At 46.1% G+C, this 14,607-nt stretch overlaps 2 protein-coding genes across 2 annotated transcripts; one reads left to right on the top strand and one right to left on the bottom strand.

Moving 5' to 3' along the window:
• Positions 1 to 2,304: 2,304 nt before the first annotated feature.
• LOC101756215 (PLASMODESMATA CALLOSE-BINDING PROTEIN 1) lies at positions 2,305 to 4,827 on the bottom strand. Its single transcript, XM_004983960.3, has 4 exons — positions 4,511 to 4,827; positions 4,025 to 4,264; positions 3,908 to 3,941; positions 2,305 to 2,681 (listed from the first exon to the last, which is right to left on the bottom strand). Exons 1-4 carry the CDS (start codon positions 4,572 to 4,574, stop codon positions 2,462 to 2,464), a joined length of 558 nt encoding a protein of 185 aa, XP_004984017.1. The 5' UTR covers positions 4,575 to 4,827; the 3' UTR covers positions 2,305 to 2,461.
• A 4,938-nt stretch (positions 4,828 to 9,765) lies between these two features.
• LOC101756890 (putative receptor protein kinase ZmPK1) lies at positions 9,766 to 12,782 on the top strand. The gene has a single exon (XM_004983961.3). It carries the CDS (start codon positions 10,067 to 10,069, stop codon positions 12,506 to 12,508), a length of 2,442 nt encoding a protein of 813 aa, XP_004984018.1. The 5' UTR covers positions 9,766 to 10,066; the 3' UTR covers positions 12,509 to 12,782.
• The last annotated feature ends 1,825 nt before the right edge of the window (positions 12,783 to 14,607 follow it).

Raw genomic sequence — 14,607 nt, forward strand, 5'->3', positions numbered from 1 at the left:
TCAATACATCATTCCAGTCAATGAAAATTTATCCTCAGATTGGTAAGGACAAGTGTTGGACTGTGCATAGCCTTTTAATTGCAAGCAGTTACATGCTTATTATCTATATAAACTTTAAAAAAAGTCAGGAATGGTTCATGATTCTATCCACAATTCATGAATTTTGTCAGAACTTTTGGTCCATGTGGGCTCCGACTTTGCTACTTTTGACCTATATGCCTGGCTTTGCCAAGATAAGAGTCCATAACATGTTATTGCAATTGTGCTAGCAAACTCCAGTACTTCACTACCTTTTATGTGCTTATGTGTGTATATCATCACAAAATTACAAAGCATCATTTCTAACTGACACAATTTGTCCTCTGTTTAAGTGCAAGGGTCTTATATTGGTAACTGTACTGTAAATTTTCATCTTAATTACAGATATATGTTGTTGGTAAGTGATTTGAAATTACTCATCAGTTCGATGGAGCAATGTAATGTTTACAATTGCACTTTTCAGGCTTTCACAGCGGTGTGATTCTTTTATTGATATCTCCGTCTCAATTTTTATCTCACTGATCAGCGATAAAGAGTTGATAAGTGATTCTTATATGTATCCTGCTTTCAAGAATCAAGACACCAGTCACGCACGCAGGTGAGCCCATCAATCTAGCTTTTATTTACAGACATCTTTTGTGGTGTCTGTGTTTCATGTTGGCAGGTAGGGCAGCCAATCACGAAATGTATGTCCTTTCTCAAAATATGGGTGAAATGGGTTCTACTGACCTACCTTTTCCATCCATATTAGTAAGCTCTCTATAACATCCGTAAAATTTACCAACCTAAAACCCTCGCTAAAAATTTGTTTTCAAAATCTTTTTACCGTTGAGCTCCCGAAAATCAAATCTCCCCAGCGATTTCGCCGTCCCGGTGCCCAAAGCCGACAACTATCATTTTTATCCTCTCCGTAAATTTCGCCACGTGCCGGTCGACAAACCACCGCGCGTGCTCCGACCGCATTCCGCAATCTCCACCATCCACTCTTTCTTTTTCCTCTCCGCAAGTCACGCCACGTGCCGGTCAGAAGACCGCCACGGCCGCTCCCGCAAAATCCATTGTATCCCTCTCTACCTCTTTAACCTGTCAAATCGATTAAATTCTACCTTTTTGCTCCGGACCAAATGTGTTCTGTGGATGCGTTGAGGGAGAGCAATCGGACCAAATGTTAAAAGAGGCTGCCAATTCCATGGTCCGAGCGCGATCGAGCCTGTGGTGGAGCTTTGGGCCAGGCCCATTGAAGAAATGGGCCAGCGGCACTGCAGGTGTTTACAAGCAGTCGCATGCACATGGGCCTGATGATCGTAAAGGGAGCGGAGCCGCGTTTAGGTATGAGGAAAGCGCCGTGCCAGCATGGCTCTAGGATGGGAGGAAACGAGACGAGCACCGGCCGCATTGGACGCGGCTAGACGAGATCGAGGCACCGAGGACGCCAGGCAGCTTCCGCTGAACCACCCACCGACACTGCAGCTGCAGGTCGGTTCATCGCATCACGGATTTTCCACGATCGTCCTCTGCACTGCACGAGCCGCACCATGCAAGACATGATTTTCGTTGTGATGGGGAGTTTTGAGTTTTGACTGCTGCAGCTAGACTAATCGTACCTTGTGGGTTCAGCTCCTTGGGGGCAAAAAAAAAAAAAAGAACTTCATGGAATTCAGCATGTAGATAGTCGTGTATGCAGATGTATACAAGTCCAGCCTATCTTTATTGTTATTTGCATCACACAATGAAGCTTCATGCTGAATTTTAAATCACGTCTCAAATGTAGCCGCCATGCATGCAAGACTGGAACAGGAAAAAAAAAAAGGGAAACAATTTCCTAATGTGTTGGGTCGCCCAATCCACATGGCCACCAGATTCAGAGGCCCAAGATTCTCTCCTCTGTGGAGAGCATACTATACGGCGAGACAAGCAACCACCACCAACAAAGGAATAGAGAGATCGATGACACAAGGAGACCTAAAGATCGTCCAAGCACCATCCTCATCCTAGCTAATCTTCAAGTAAAACCATTGGCTTCTTCTACATTTAATTACAAGCAAACCATAAAACAAAGGGGACGAAGCAGAAAAGGCTAGCAACAACTCTTGTACAGTAGCAATAACCAATGGAAGGAACAAGAAACACAGTGGTCCTTGCAGGACAGAGACAGCCATCCCACCACCAAATAAACCATACGCCAGCACCAGCAGCGCACTGAAAAGGCGCCAAAAACACACCCCAACCACCGATGCCACTAGGAAGGCACGAACAAGAACAACAAGCAGTCACGGGGGGTAGTGGGCTAGTAGTACTTAGTGGTGAAACTGGAGCCGTCCAACCAATTCACAAATCGATTCCATTTCCTTGCATTGATAGTTCAGAGAACTACTGGACAAAAGGAACTATGCTGAAAACAAAGCGGATGAAGGGGGAAGAGCTAGTGCAGAGCGAGGAAGGAGAGGATGGCGGCGGCGAGGAAGGCGGCCAGCTGGGCGCCGGGGAGCAGGCCGGCCGCGGCGCCGTCCATGGTGCCTGTCGGCCCCAGGCTGCTGCCCATCCCCGTGCTCGTGCCGTTGAACCCGGTGCCCACGCCGGGGCTCAGTGTGCCCGTCGTCGCGCCGCCCACGGTCGTGGTGCCCGCCGTCGTCCCGGAAGCACTGCATGATAGCATCGATCCATCAACAAGAGAAAAGCACTTCAGTTTCCTTTTTGGCACGGATACTGAAGCTAATACATGAGTAATAGAAAGAACACAGCCTGTTCCCCCGAAAGAGAATGGCCTTTGTTTCCGTTTCTCTTGACCACGCTTGAATTATAATCTAAACGAAAATTTTTTAACTTCTTACTTTTTGCTTCTTGTTGTTCAAATTTCTGAAGCGGATTATCGCATAAGCGAGAATTTAGAAAAATAAGCAAATCGTTTGGTGGAATTCTCGCTTATTTTCATCGATAAGTCGCTTATAAGCGGAAACAAGCTACAAATCCAGCATGGCTTTCAGGAAATCGACAAACATGTGTGGTCGTTTGTATCAGTGTATGTTCAGTTGTCATAGTCTGATGATTTTCTGTTGAGGAAATCTAGGCTGTCAGACGATTATTGCACGACAAGCTGCAAAGCTTTCTCGTCGTTCTGTCCGTGTTGCTTCTATTTTGTCTGCTATACGTAATACAGACACGACGCACATGGGAGAAAGGCTGCCTAGCTCTTTTTAGTTGGGACGCAGCAATCAACCTGATGGTGGGAAGACAGTGGATCCCTCCTTTTCAGAGAATCGCTAGTATGACAAAACCACAAGCCACAGGAAACACACAGGTAGAGCATAAAAGCATTTATACTAGTTTGGATTTCGTATAGGCGTCAGGAAAGAAGCGATTCAGCCGGCTTGCTCGAGACGAATGCGTGTGGTCGGGTTCAAATCGGTTGGGAAAGATTTGGGAGGCAGCTTCAAGGCAAAGGGACAGGGGCAGGGAGCTGCAGATGTCGCAACAAACCAACCAATCGGTGAGGCTTGCGATTGGTAATTTGGTATGCAATGCAGACAAGCTGTAGACTGCCTGCTGTTTGCTTGCAAGTTAATCACACCAGCTTCATGTACAAAATGCGGCGTAAACCCTGCTGCATCTTGCTCCCATTAGTATTTAGTAGTAGCTTACTAGTGTCGGTGGACTATGCGTGATTAGCAGGAGGCTGAGATGCGTTAGGTGTTGGGCACACTGATTGCCTAAGTTGCCTCTGAGAATCTCAATTTGACCATATTCCCCGGTGGTAGGGACTAGGGGGCACATAATGAGCACAGTTTATTCTACAAGAATCTCCCTGAAAAAAAAAATCAAGTGCTGCTATGAAGCTATGCCGGAGGAGCAGAGGAGGGCAATGCCGTACCTGGCACTCGAAGGGAAAGTGCAGCCGGAGAAACCTGAAAAAAAGACGCATCAAAATGGTGTTCATCGATCACTTTGTTACTGACAGAAATGAGAATGAGATGGCAAAACTGTGTACTGGGGTCGGTGGTGGAGATGGTGGCGGCGCCGTCGAAGTCGCAGGTGGCGCCCTTGGCCTTGTTGTTCTGGTAGTAGCTGTTGGCGGCCCAGGAGCAGTGCGCGGCGACGGTGTTGGGGTTGTAGCACCCGCCGCCCAGCAGGATGGCCGAGCAGTCGGCGTTGCCCTGGGGCCCGCACGAGAAGTCGATCGCCTTCTGCAGCACCGTCGTCGGCTGGTCCGACCGGCACACGCAGAACTCTGCCAAGCCAAGGAAAATCCATACGCATGCGTCGTCAGGGGAAGAGAGGACAGAGGAGGGACTGTATTTTATTGGGAGCATGATCCCAGGGGGAATGGAACAACGATAGTGTCTTGAAAATAGAAATGCAACGAAAAGAAGGATGCAAAAGCTCCAACAAGTAAATCTAACACCAAAAACTACATCAGGAAAGCACCCTGAAAAGAAAACAAAAGAAAAGGGAAGAGAGAAAGAATGCGTGATACCTGAGGCAGCGAGCGTGGAGGACAAGAGGAGCACGGCGGCCGCAAGCGCTAACGCCACCTCCATCGCGCAACCCACCGGAGAGGAGGAAGAAGCAGCAGCAACAGCAGCAGAACAGAGCAAGAAAGGAAACCGAGACGAGCTCAAATCTCGCAAGCTTTGCGCCTCACTGGAGGAAGAAGAGAATAGAAGAGAAGGACGAGCTGGTGGTGAGTTCCTTTCGGATCCTAGCTGTAAGCTGGAACGTTCCTTGTGAGCCAGCGAGTTCAATTACGAAGGGGATCGAGGAGTGCCCGTGCAGCTCTGTACATGCGACGCGCCGCCTAGTTATAGTTATAGACAGTGGGCTGGCTGGTGAGGTACTGGGTGAGTAGTGGCTGCAGGACATGGGCGCCCAGCTCTGTCCTTGTTCGGTGCGCCGGCTGTTTCGGTGCGCCGGCTGTACGTCGGTTACTCCGATCCATCAGAAATTCAGAATCTTCCGTTCTGTTCGCTTCAGCTTATTCAGCCAGCTTATCGGCCACCAAACAGTGTTTTTCTCGCACAACAAATCAGCCGTTTCAACTTTTCAGCCGGCTTATAAGCTGAAGTGAACAGGCTCTTTGTTTTCTTTACTGCTTCCTCAAGTTACGACCATCTGGCCGATCTGGATTTTTCTCCTGCTCCAGTATTTTCCTCATGTTCTCGATCCTCAGCACCAGCAGCAGGCTCAGACTCAACGGTCGACTCGGATCCTCGTCGACAGACGGAACGCCAGATCTGCTTCCAACTCTGACCGTTCTATTTCTGTCCCCTTTTCTATTCTCCGACTCCTCCCTCTCCTCTTTTTTTTTAGGACTCATCTTCTGGCCTCGCTCTCTCCTTCCACACTGCGCGACGAACCTTCTCTTTCGCGCTTCTTTAATTTCTGGCCAAAAAGATCCACATGCTAACACCAACATTGCTTTTCTTTTTCCAAAAAGAAAGAAAATCTCCGTCGCTGAAAGTTTTTAGCACTTTAGAATCCGTGCTAACGGGTAAGAGAAGGGGAATTTGCTATGCAAGCAAAACCGAAAGCGTTCCTGCATCTTTTCTGAGTTGTCGTCCATCTTGCAGTACCAAAGTTGCTGGCTTTCAAGCCTTTACCAAGTTCGGGCAGCCAAACTCCGGCGCACACACGTACACGGCACACGAAAAGAAGAAAATCTGGTCGCACAGAGCTCCAACTCGTGCCGGTTTTAAAAATGAGTTGAGGATTCATATATTTTTTTTACCATATGCTGTCATCATGTGTGAAATTTGACATCAATATATTTTGTTGATATTTCCGGTCGAGGTTTATGCAAGAAAAAAAAAGGATATAACTAGATTTGTCTTGGAAACTACGGATCATAGCAAGCCAAATTTGGTCAAATAGCCCAAGTAAATCGATGCAATTGCAAGCTTTATCCATGCAGGCAGTAGTCATCAAACCAGTCCACAAAGTTAACTTTACTTTAGTGCTTTACGCACAAGTTCAACACATTCCATTAAACCCGTAGACACAACTATATCACAGTCTCGTAGATGATCTGAACTGGTCCGTCTCCAGCGCTTGCTTCAGCTGCATTGGCATCAGAGTCTCCAAGATGATCCGGGTCAATGCCAGGCCGTTTTCACGGCCTCCATACGACCAGACAACCCGTAACTAAGTGCACAATGTTGCGTAACAAATTCTCATCAAGGTTAGTTAAGACACGAAACAAATGGTGCGCTGTGTGGCACACTGGATTGAATACCACGGCCCAAAGGTCGGGCTCTAGGGAGGGCCCAAACTTAAACCAGGAAAAGTTCAAATGTTTCCAGCAGGCCAATCCTATTGCAGTTGCAACGGACCTGGGCTTAGGGCCTCGGCCACGGAACCGAACAAGCTGAGGTTTTTTTTCTATAAGGATTCTTTTGATAAGGAACAACAAGCTGAGGTTGGCTTGGCCATCCAACTAAACGTCCCGGCAACATTTCTGGTCGAAGTCAAGAACAGTGTTTGAGACATCAAATTTTAAGTAAAAGCATCCACGATACAAGAACCATGCATGCAAATTAGTCCAAAAAATTCTAATGTGATTAATCTAATGTAGGAATTTGTCACTTTGGTGCGTATACGATCCAAATTCTACCACGTCACGTATTTGTTCACGACGGACAATGTCATGGCAGGCTGGGTTGTTGATGCATAGATCAGCCAGGCTCCAAAAATATTTTCTATTGCATATTTCAGATTTAAGAATGAAAATAGTTCTAAAACGATTTCAAATTCTAATGCACATCGGTGCTTCTCGAACATTATAGTCACCTCCATTACGTGAAAACCCTTATCTTTTTAGACAAATACCTATCATTCCAAATTGATAAACAGCCAACAGAGCATGCCTATTTCAAAACATCCAACACACTATGTATTTCATCTTATTTCAGATTTATAAACAAACACACGTGTATTTCATAATGTCCAGAGCTCTATCGATTGATCATGTAAAACCAACAAGCCGAGCTGAACAGAGCCTGACCCATGTTTCCGACGAGTTGGGCCACGACCCAACCAGCCACCTCATTGTCCTGTACACCATGGACAAATACTCGATGTGGCGGGATTTGGACCGTATAATAGGGTTAGTATGTGAAATGATGGGTGTATTACATCAATAGAAAACTCAACATCAGATCAAATTAACTACTGCAAATTGTAGCTGGCAATTAGTCACTGATACGGACACCATGGGCAATGACATGGACAAAATACCTCATCAGCAACAGTGAACCAGTATGATTTTCCACACTCGTGGTCACAAAAAACGAGGGACGTCTTCAGCAATTTGAGGCCTAAGAGCGAAATGCAAATTGGAGCATCTAAAATAAGATATAATTTCACATAATTATGTAACTTGAATATGTGCTATTTCATACAAATATTTAGAAACATATCGAATATTAAGTCTTCAAAAGGTAAACATAGTACTAATCTTGGCAATTTCTGTAGCGGGAGTCACAACTCTACTGTCATGACTGTGTCCATCATCAACATTAACATATGGAGTTTCTCTAAAAAATTCTATCAAAAGCACCCTTCTTGATATTGAATTGGTGCTTCTAATCTTTGTTTCTTATGTTTTTTTTAACCAGAATCATACTTCCTATATCTTGGGGGGCTGTATTTTGGGGGGCCATGAGCGATCGATCACCTCCCTCTTGGCCATCAACGGCCCTGCCAAAAACTGACCAATCGCTTGGGCTGGATGCGATCCAGCTTGGCTCGGTTCGGCTCAATCTGGCTCGTTAGCCTAATGAGCCAGGCTAAGCTCGTTAACAAAAAATGAGCAAAAAGGCCAGTTCGGCTCGGCTCGTTAGTACCTTGAGCCAGCTCGTTAGGCTTGCAAGCTGAATGTAAATTTAAGATTAACATCTCAATATGTATAAAATATTAAAAATAGTAATTTATAAAATTGTAAAGGTTAAAATTCATCATGCATGGAGCACCTCGGCTAGCTCGACTTCTTATGTTGGACCTTTAGCCTTCTAGCTTCTAGCTCGTTTGGCTAGCGATCTAGCTTGAGCCAGCTCGTTAGCAAAACGAGTAAAATCAATCGGCTCGTTAAAAAATTTACCGAGCTGAGCTACGAACAAGCCAAGGTAGCTCGCGAGTCGCTGCTCGTCGTCCAGCCCTACCAGTCGCTGCCATGCCTGTAGTTCTTTTGGAATAGACGCAACCCATAAATCTCCAAACAAGCTTTTACGGTCGTTATTCGCAAACTACGATATTTTTGGTAGGGAAAAGAAAAACGAAGAGAAGTGGCACGCATGCCTAAGCAACGTATCTAGCCTCGTAGGGTGTGTTTGGTTACTGGGTTGTAGTGGGTCGGAATGGGTTCGACTCACATTGTCCCGTGTTTGGTTGAAAAAGGATGTGGGTTGGGTCCAACCCAGATGGGAATATTCCCACGAGATCCGGGTCCGCTGCATTCCTCCAAAACGGAGGAACCACGCTGACCCAGATGGACGCCGTGCTTCTCCATCTCCGCGCTTGCCCGCACACCGGCGCGCTCGCCAGGCTCCGGGACGCGCACCCGGGGCTTGCCGTCGAGGAGGCAGGCGGCATGAAGGAGGCGGCACTGGGCGTGGAGGAAGCGGGGGCCGGCGCGGGGCGGGGATGGGGCGACGTTGGGCGGGGAGGAAGTGGCGCCGCGCGGGGAGGCGTCGCCGGGCAGGGAGAAGGCGGTGGCAGGCAGGGATGAGGCGGGGGCCGGTACGGGGCGTGGAGGGAGGGAGCGGGCGGCCCGGCGGAGGTGGCGGTCGGCGCCGGGCGACGAGGAGGCGGCCGGGAGGGAGGGAGTGGGCGGCGCCCGGTGGAGGGAGAGAGCGCCGCCGGGCGCGGGCGGCGGAGCGAGTAGAGGAGCAGAGGAGGCAACCGGGAGGGAGCGAGCAGAGGAGGTGGAGGATGAAGAAGATGGCGTGGGAAAAAAAGAAAAGAAGAGGATGACATGTGGGTCCCGCAGCTAATAGGTGGGCCCCACAACTAACGGTGTTAAAAGGACATCCATACCAACCCTCTCAACCTCCCCAACCAAACAAAAGACTGGGTCCAACTCATCCCTCTCCATCTCTCTCATCCAAATACGAGCTGGGTTCACTCCAACCCACAGAAAGGGGTTGGCTCCGACCCAACCCACCTTGTCCCAAAACCAAACGCATCTGTAAGGTAGATGCCATCAATAATTGGCCAGAGGCTTCTTGACCAAGATTGTGACGGCTCCAAAGGGGTGTTTGGATACTATGTGCTAAACTTTAGCAGTGTTACATCGGATATTCGGATGCTAATTAGAAGGACTAAACATGAGCTAATTATAAAACCAATTGTAGAATTCCTATGCTAATTCGCGAGACAAATCTATTAAGCCTAATTAATCCATCATTAGCAAATGGTTACTGTAGCACAACATTGTCAAATTATGGACTAATTAGGCTTAATAGATTCGTCTCGCGAATTAGACTCCATCTGTGCAATTAGTTTTATAATTAATCTATATTTAATACTCCTAATTAGCATCCAAACATCCGACGTGACAGGTGCTAAACTTTAGCACGGGTATCCAAACGCCCCATAAACCATTCCGTTTGGAAAACTCACATCAATCTCTATCAGAGTCCCCACGAGTAGCTAGCTAGCTGTCTGAATTTGACCAGGAACAAGCTAGGCCGAAATTTCAGGCATTTTAAAAAAGAAATTTGCCCTATGAAATCTGCCACTTGTTCGAAGCACAGTTTAAAGTAACAACAAACAGACAAGGTTACGTAGCCACATAGTGGTTAGGACACAGGATAACGCATATCAGATGTTAATATAAAGGCAAAGTACCACCATTGACTCAAGTCAACCATATTAAACATGAAGGAACAGGTGGATATAGACATGATTCTGATTTCTGAACACCTACCCACCATGCCTACCGCAACCACCATATAGAGGAGAATCAAGAAGTGCAACTTGGACATATGAGACCTTGAGAAGCAGCCCCCCTCATCCAAACCATCTGTTCAGTTCAGCCATGGCAACCTTCTTCACCATCCTTCTGGTCCTATTATCACTGCTTCCCCTCCTCTCGAGTGCTGCGCCTCGCGACACTCTACTGCTGGGATCCTCGCTCTCCGTGGAGAAGGACCAAACCGACGTCCTGCGCTCGCAGGATGGCACTTTCACCTGCGGCTTCTACAGCATCTACACCAACGCCTTCACCTTCTCCATATGGTACACCAACTCGGCGAACAAGACTGTCGTCTGGACTGCGGACCGTGGTCGCCCCGTGCACGCCAGGGGGGCGGCGGTCACGCTGCAGAAGGGCGGCGCCTTGGTTCTCACGGACTACGACGGTGCGGTGGTGTGGCAGGCCGAAGGCGGCGACTCAGCTGGCGTGCAGTATGCTCAGCTCCTGGATACTGGGAACCTTGTCATGAAGAACTCCAGCGGCATTGTTGTGTGGCAGAGCTTCGATTCACCAACAGACACCCTGCTCCCCACCCAGCGCATAACAGCTTCTACGAAGCTGGTCTCCACCACAGGACTGCATGTCCCAGGTCACAACATATTTCATTTCACAGACACATCGATATTGTCCCTTATGTATGACGATGCCGATGTTCATGAAATATATTGGCCAGACCCTGACAATGGAGAGTATGAGAATAACCGGAATCGGTATAACAATACAAGGTTTGGGGGTCTAGATGATACCGGAAACTTCTTTTCGAGTGATTTGCCCAACCAGCAAGCACTCGTTGCCTCCGATCAAGGTCTTGGCATCAAAAGAAGGCTCACTCTGGATCCTGATGGCAATCTCCGGCTCTACAGCTTGAACAGTTCAGATGGGAGATGGTTGGTTTCCTGGATTGCAATGTCTCAGCCCTGCAATATTCATGGCTTCTGTGGTCCAAATGGGATCTGCCACTACTTGCCTGCGCCTACATGCTTGTGCCCACCGGGTTATGCGATGAGCAACCCTGGGAACTGGAGCCAAGGCTGTAGGCCTCTAGTAGACATTAACTGTACTGTCGAGCAAGTGCAACCTGTCAAGTTCTTGCCACTTCCAGGCACCGACTATTGGGGATCCGATCAGATGCATGTTGACCAGGTATCCTTGCAAGCCTGCAAGAACATATGTAGGAGTGATTGCACCTGCAAAGGCTTCATGTACCAGCAAGGATCAGGGTCATGCTATCCAAAGTCTTTCCTTTTCAATGGGAAGGCATTTACACCGCCTAGAAAGGCATATCGCATCATGTATCTCAAGCTCCCCATGAGTGTTAATATTTCAGGCATCTCTGTTGCGCAAACTAATGTGCTTGTTTCAAGAAAGTACCATCCTGATTGTAGACAGATGAGCAAAACGCTGATGGAACCATTTCCGGAGGTTCACAAGGCCAGCCAGGGGGAAGCAAAATGGTTTTACTTCTATGGGTTTGCAGGTGCAATTTTTGTTCTTGAAGTTTTCTCCATTGCATCAGTATGGTGGTTCGTTTTGAGACGGGAGTTGGGAGCGTCAGAAATACAAGCTGTTGAGGAAGGATACAAGGTGCTGACTAGCAATTTCAGAAGATACAGCTACAAAGAGTTGGTGAAGGCAACCAGAAATTTCAAAGATGAGCTTGGAAGAGGAGGCTCAGGGATCGTCTACAAGGGAATCTTAGACGACAGTCGAGAAGTGGCTGTTAAGATGCTGGAAAACGTAAGGCAATGCGAGGAGGAGTTTCAAGCAGAATTGCGCATAATTGGGAGAATTAATCATATGAATCTCGTAAGGATATGGGGGTTTTGCTCTGAAAGCTGCCACAGGATGTTGGTCACAGAGTATATTGAGAATGGATCATTAGCTAACATCCTATCCAACGAAACCATTCTGCTAGAGTGGAGGCAGAGGTTTAATATTGCATTAGGTGTGGCGAAGGGGTTGGCTTATCTTCACCATGAATGTCTTGAGTGGGTAATCCACTGTGATGTGAAGCCGGAGAACATACTCTTGGATCAGAATCTAGAACCCAAGATTGCCGACTTTGGGTTGGCGAAGCTGTTGAACAGAGGTGGCACCAATCAGAATGTGTCACGAGTGCGAGGAACCATAGGCTACATCGCTCCAGAGTGGATCAGCAGTCTTAAGATCACGGCCAAAGTTGACGTGTATAGCTATGGGGTTCTGCTTCTTGAGCTACTGTTGGGAAAACGAGTTCTTGACTTGGCTGTAGGTGCCGATGAAGAGGTGCATAAGGTGCTCAGGAAGCTTGTAGGAACGCTTGCTGATATGTTAGATAGAAAGGAACCCTCTTCAATTGCCGAGGTTGTGGATTGCAGGCTGAACGGACAATTCAACTACACACAGGTAAGAACACTGATCAGGTTGTCAGTCTCATGCTTGGATGAAGACAGAAACAAAAGGCCAACTATGGAATCTATAGTGCAAATGCTACTTTTAGCTGATGATTCTCGCAGCATAAGCTAGGTGATGTTCTAGGTAATAAATTACCTGCAGGTGGAAACACTTAGCGGGATGTGAGTTACTGTAATGCAATTATCAGGTCACTTCATTGCATGGCTGCATATTTCTCATATATGTATGGTCATTTCTTTGGTTTTCTATCAATTGCTGATGTTCTGCATGCCGGTAGCAAGGCATAGTTGATAAGTTCATGCAGCTTCAGTTAGATCTAATTCAAATTTCCTAGGATAAGGAGTAAGAAATTATAATCTCATTCAACAGGGATTTCTTTGCTCTAGCATAATATTTCCAAGGATAAGAGTTTGTTATGTATACCTTATCTTTGGTTGGTTGTGCCTCTGTACAAGTGTACTGTTTGACGTGTAGTGTTGGCTTTCCTGATGCAGCACAAAACACATTCCTTGATAAATTAACAAGGAATACAACATTCACAAGCACTATGAAGTGCACTGAAACAATTCCAGTGCTATTCATTTCACTTTTGTGCCAATAAAAAAGAAGGGAAAATTCATGATCGAATGTGCTAGTACATGAGACATGCAAATGAAACGCATGCAGGCATATAGCACATATAAGTGTCAGTAACCACAAGAAACTTCCAATCACTTCAGATGAGATCAACAACAATTAATCAGAAAAAAAATATATGTAGCACAACGATATGGATGGAAAATACTTGCTCTTCACCGATCTATTTATGCTATTCAAGACCATTTTAGTAACTTGTTTTAGTGTAAACCAATGAAGAAGAAATGAAGGGCCAATACATGAAGTGAACACAAAAAGAAACATAGGAGGAAGACTGGTTGAATGTATGTCCAGTCAATTGAAACGAAAATTTGTATACAATCCACAGAGGTTAAACAAGGAACACTGTGAGTTATGATCACAGATATAGGATTGTAATGCAAATTATACTTGGCAAATAGGCTATTTGCCATTTCACACAGAATCTAGTATTATGCCATTTGAAGAGCAATGGGACATACCATGCAAATTGCAAAGGAACACATCTAGTAAATGAGTGATTACACAACAGCACTGAGAGTAGGTTTGGACTCCCTGTTGTACAGAAAAGGGAGCCATGCATAGTATAGTATCTGCAACAACAAAAGCATGGAAGTGAAAATATGTAGACGTTTAGTACCAAAACAGCCATGTTGATGGAAGCAAGATACCATCTTATTATATGAAAAGGGGGAGTCAAAGTTGTTCGACATGTATAATTTTTAAGAATTCTGTAGGTGCACAAGTTGCAATCGAAAGCTTAGGTGTAGAACTGTAGATATATCACTGTAGATTGAAAAGTATCCATACTAATTAGAATAGCATTTAACTTAACATAGTATCTATGATGAAAACAGATTATTTAAGACAAAGGAGTGTATAGATATGTTAGACAGAATCAATATAAGGAGACATCTTAATGGCTCATGAGTCGTACAAATATTTACATGATCCTTGAAACTAACAAAAAAATGGACATTAACACAACAACAATATGCACAAGCTCATTGGTAATGTCAAGCACAGTGTACAAAATTGCCACTAGCTTCCTGAACTATTTTGAACTAAACTAAGTCACTGAGATCAAGATTTCCATCATGGTCCTTACCAAAGCAGAGAGAGAAAGATACTGTGGCTTCCACAGAGAAATGACCTCATCTTTACAAAGTGAGTATTCTTAAGGGAACATAGGACAATGATGCAATGAGTGTCTCTGATGACAGGGCAATGAAACACCATTCAAGTACAAAGACGTGCTGGAATCGCAAGTTAAGCCCCCCCATTATTTCACGTGTGACTTCTCCATGTTTTGTAGCTCATTTTCTAGGACTTCTGACGTCTCCTGGTTGCCAATGGTAAGCCATTGCACTTCTGAACAGCCCTTCTGCCAATTTTGAATATACCAATTCTCGACCTCCAATGCAATTTGCCTGACCCTTCTCTGCAGATAAACTGATATGGTGAGTTGGTGACACACAGCCACTGAGCCCCACAGGCATTGTTTCCAGTCTCGCCAGTTCCATATGGAGAGTAGTAGCTATGATAACAAAAACATCTGCAGTAGAAAATGGTGAATTGAACAATTTGCCCACATG

Source organism: Setaria italica, chromosome IX (assembly GCF_000263155.2).
Source record: "Setaria italica strain Yugu1 chromosome IX, Setaria_italica_v2.0, whole genome shotgun sequence".
Taxonomy (NCBI): domain Eukaryota; kingdom Viridiplantae; phylum Streptophyta; class Magnoliopsida; order Poales; family Poaceae; genus Setaria; species Setaria italica.

What these genes read in the sequence shown, in the direction of transcription:
- LOC101756215 (XM_004983960.3), bottom strand. Translation starts at nt 4,574, where the DNA reads ATGGAGGTGGCGTTAGCGCTTGCGGCCGCCGTGCTCCTCTTGTCCTCC. An exon ending in CTCCACGCTCGCTGCCTCAG is followed by an intron (nt 4,265 to 4,510) that starts GTATCACGCATT and finishes TTGGCTTGGCAG; the next exon opens with AGTTCTGCGTGTGCCGGTCG. An exon ending in CATCTCCACCACCGACCCCA is followed by an intron (nt 3,942 to 4,024) that starts GTACACAGTTTT and finishes TCTTTTTTTCAG; the next exon opens with GTTTCTCCGGCTGCACTTTC.
- LOC101756890 (XM_004983961.3), top strand. Translation starts at nt 10,067, where the DNA reads ATGGCAACCTTCTTCACCATCCTTCTGGTCCTATTATCACTGCTTCCC.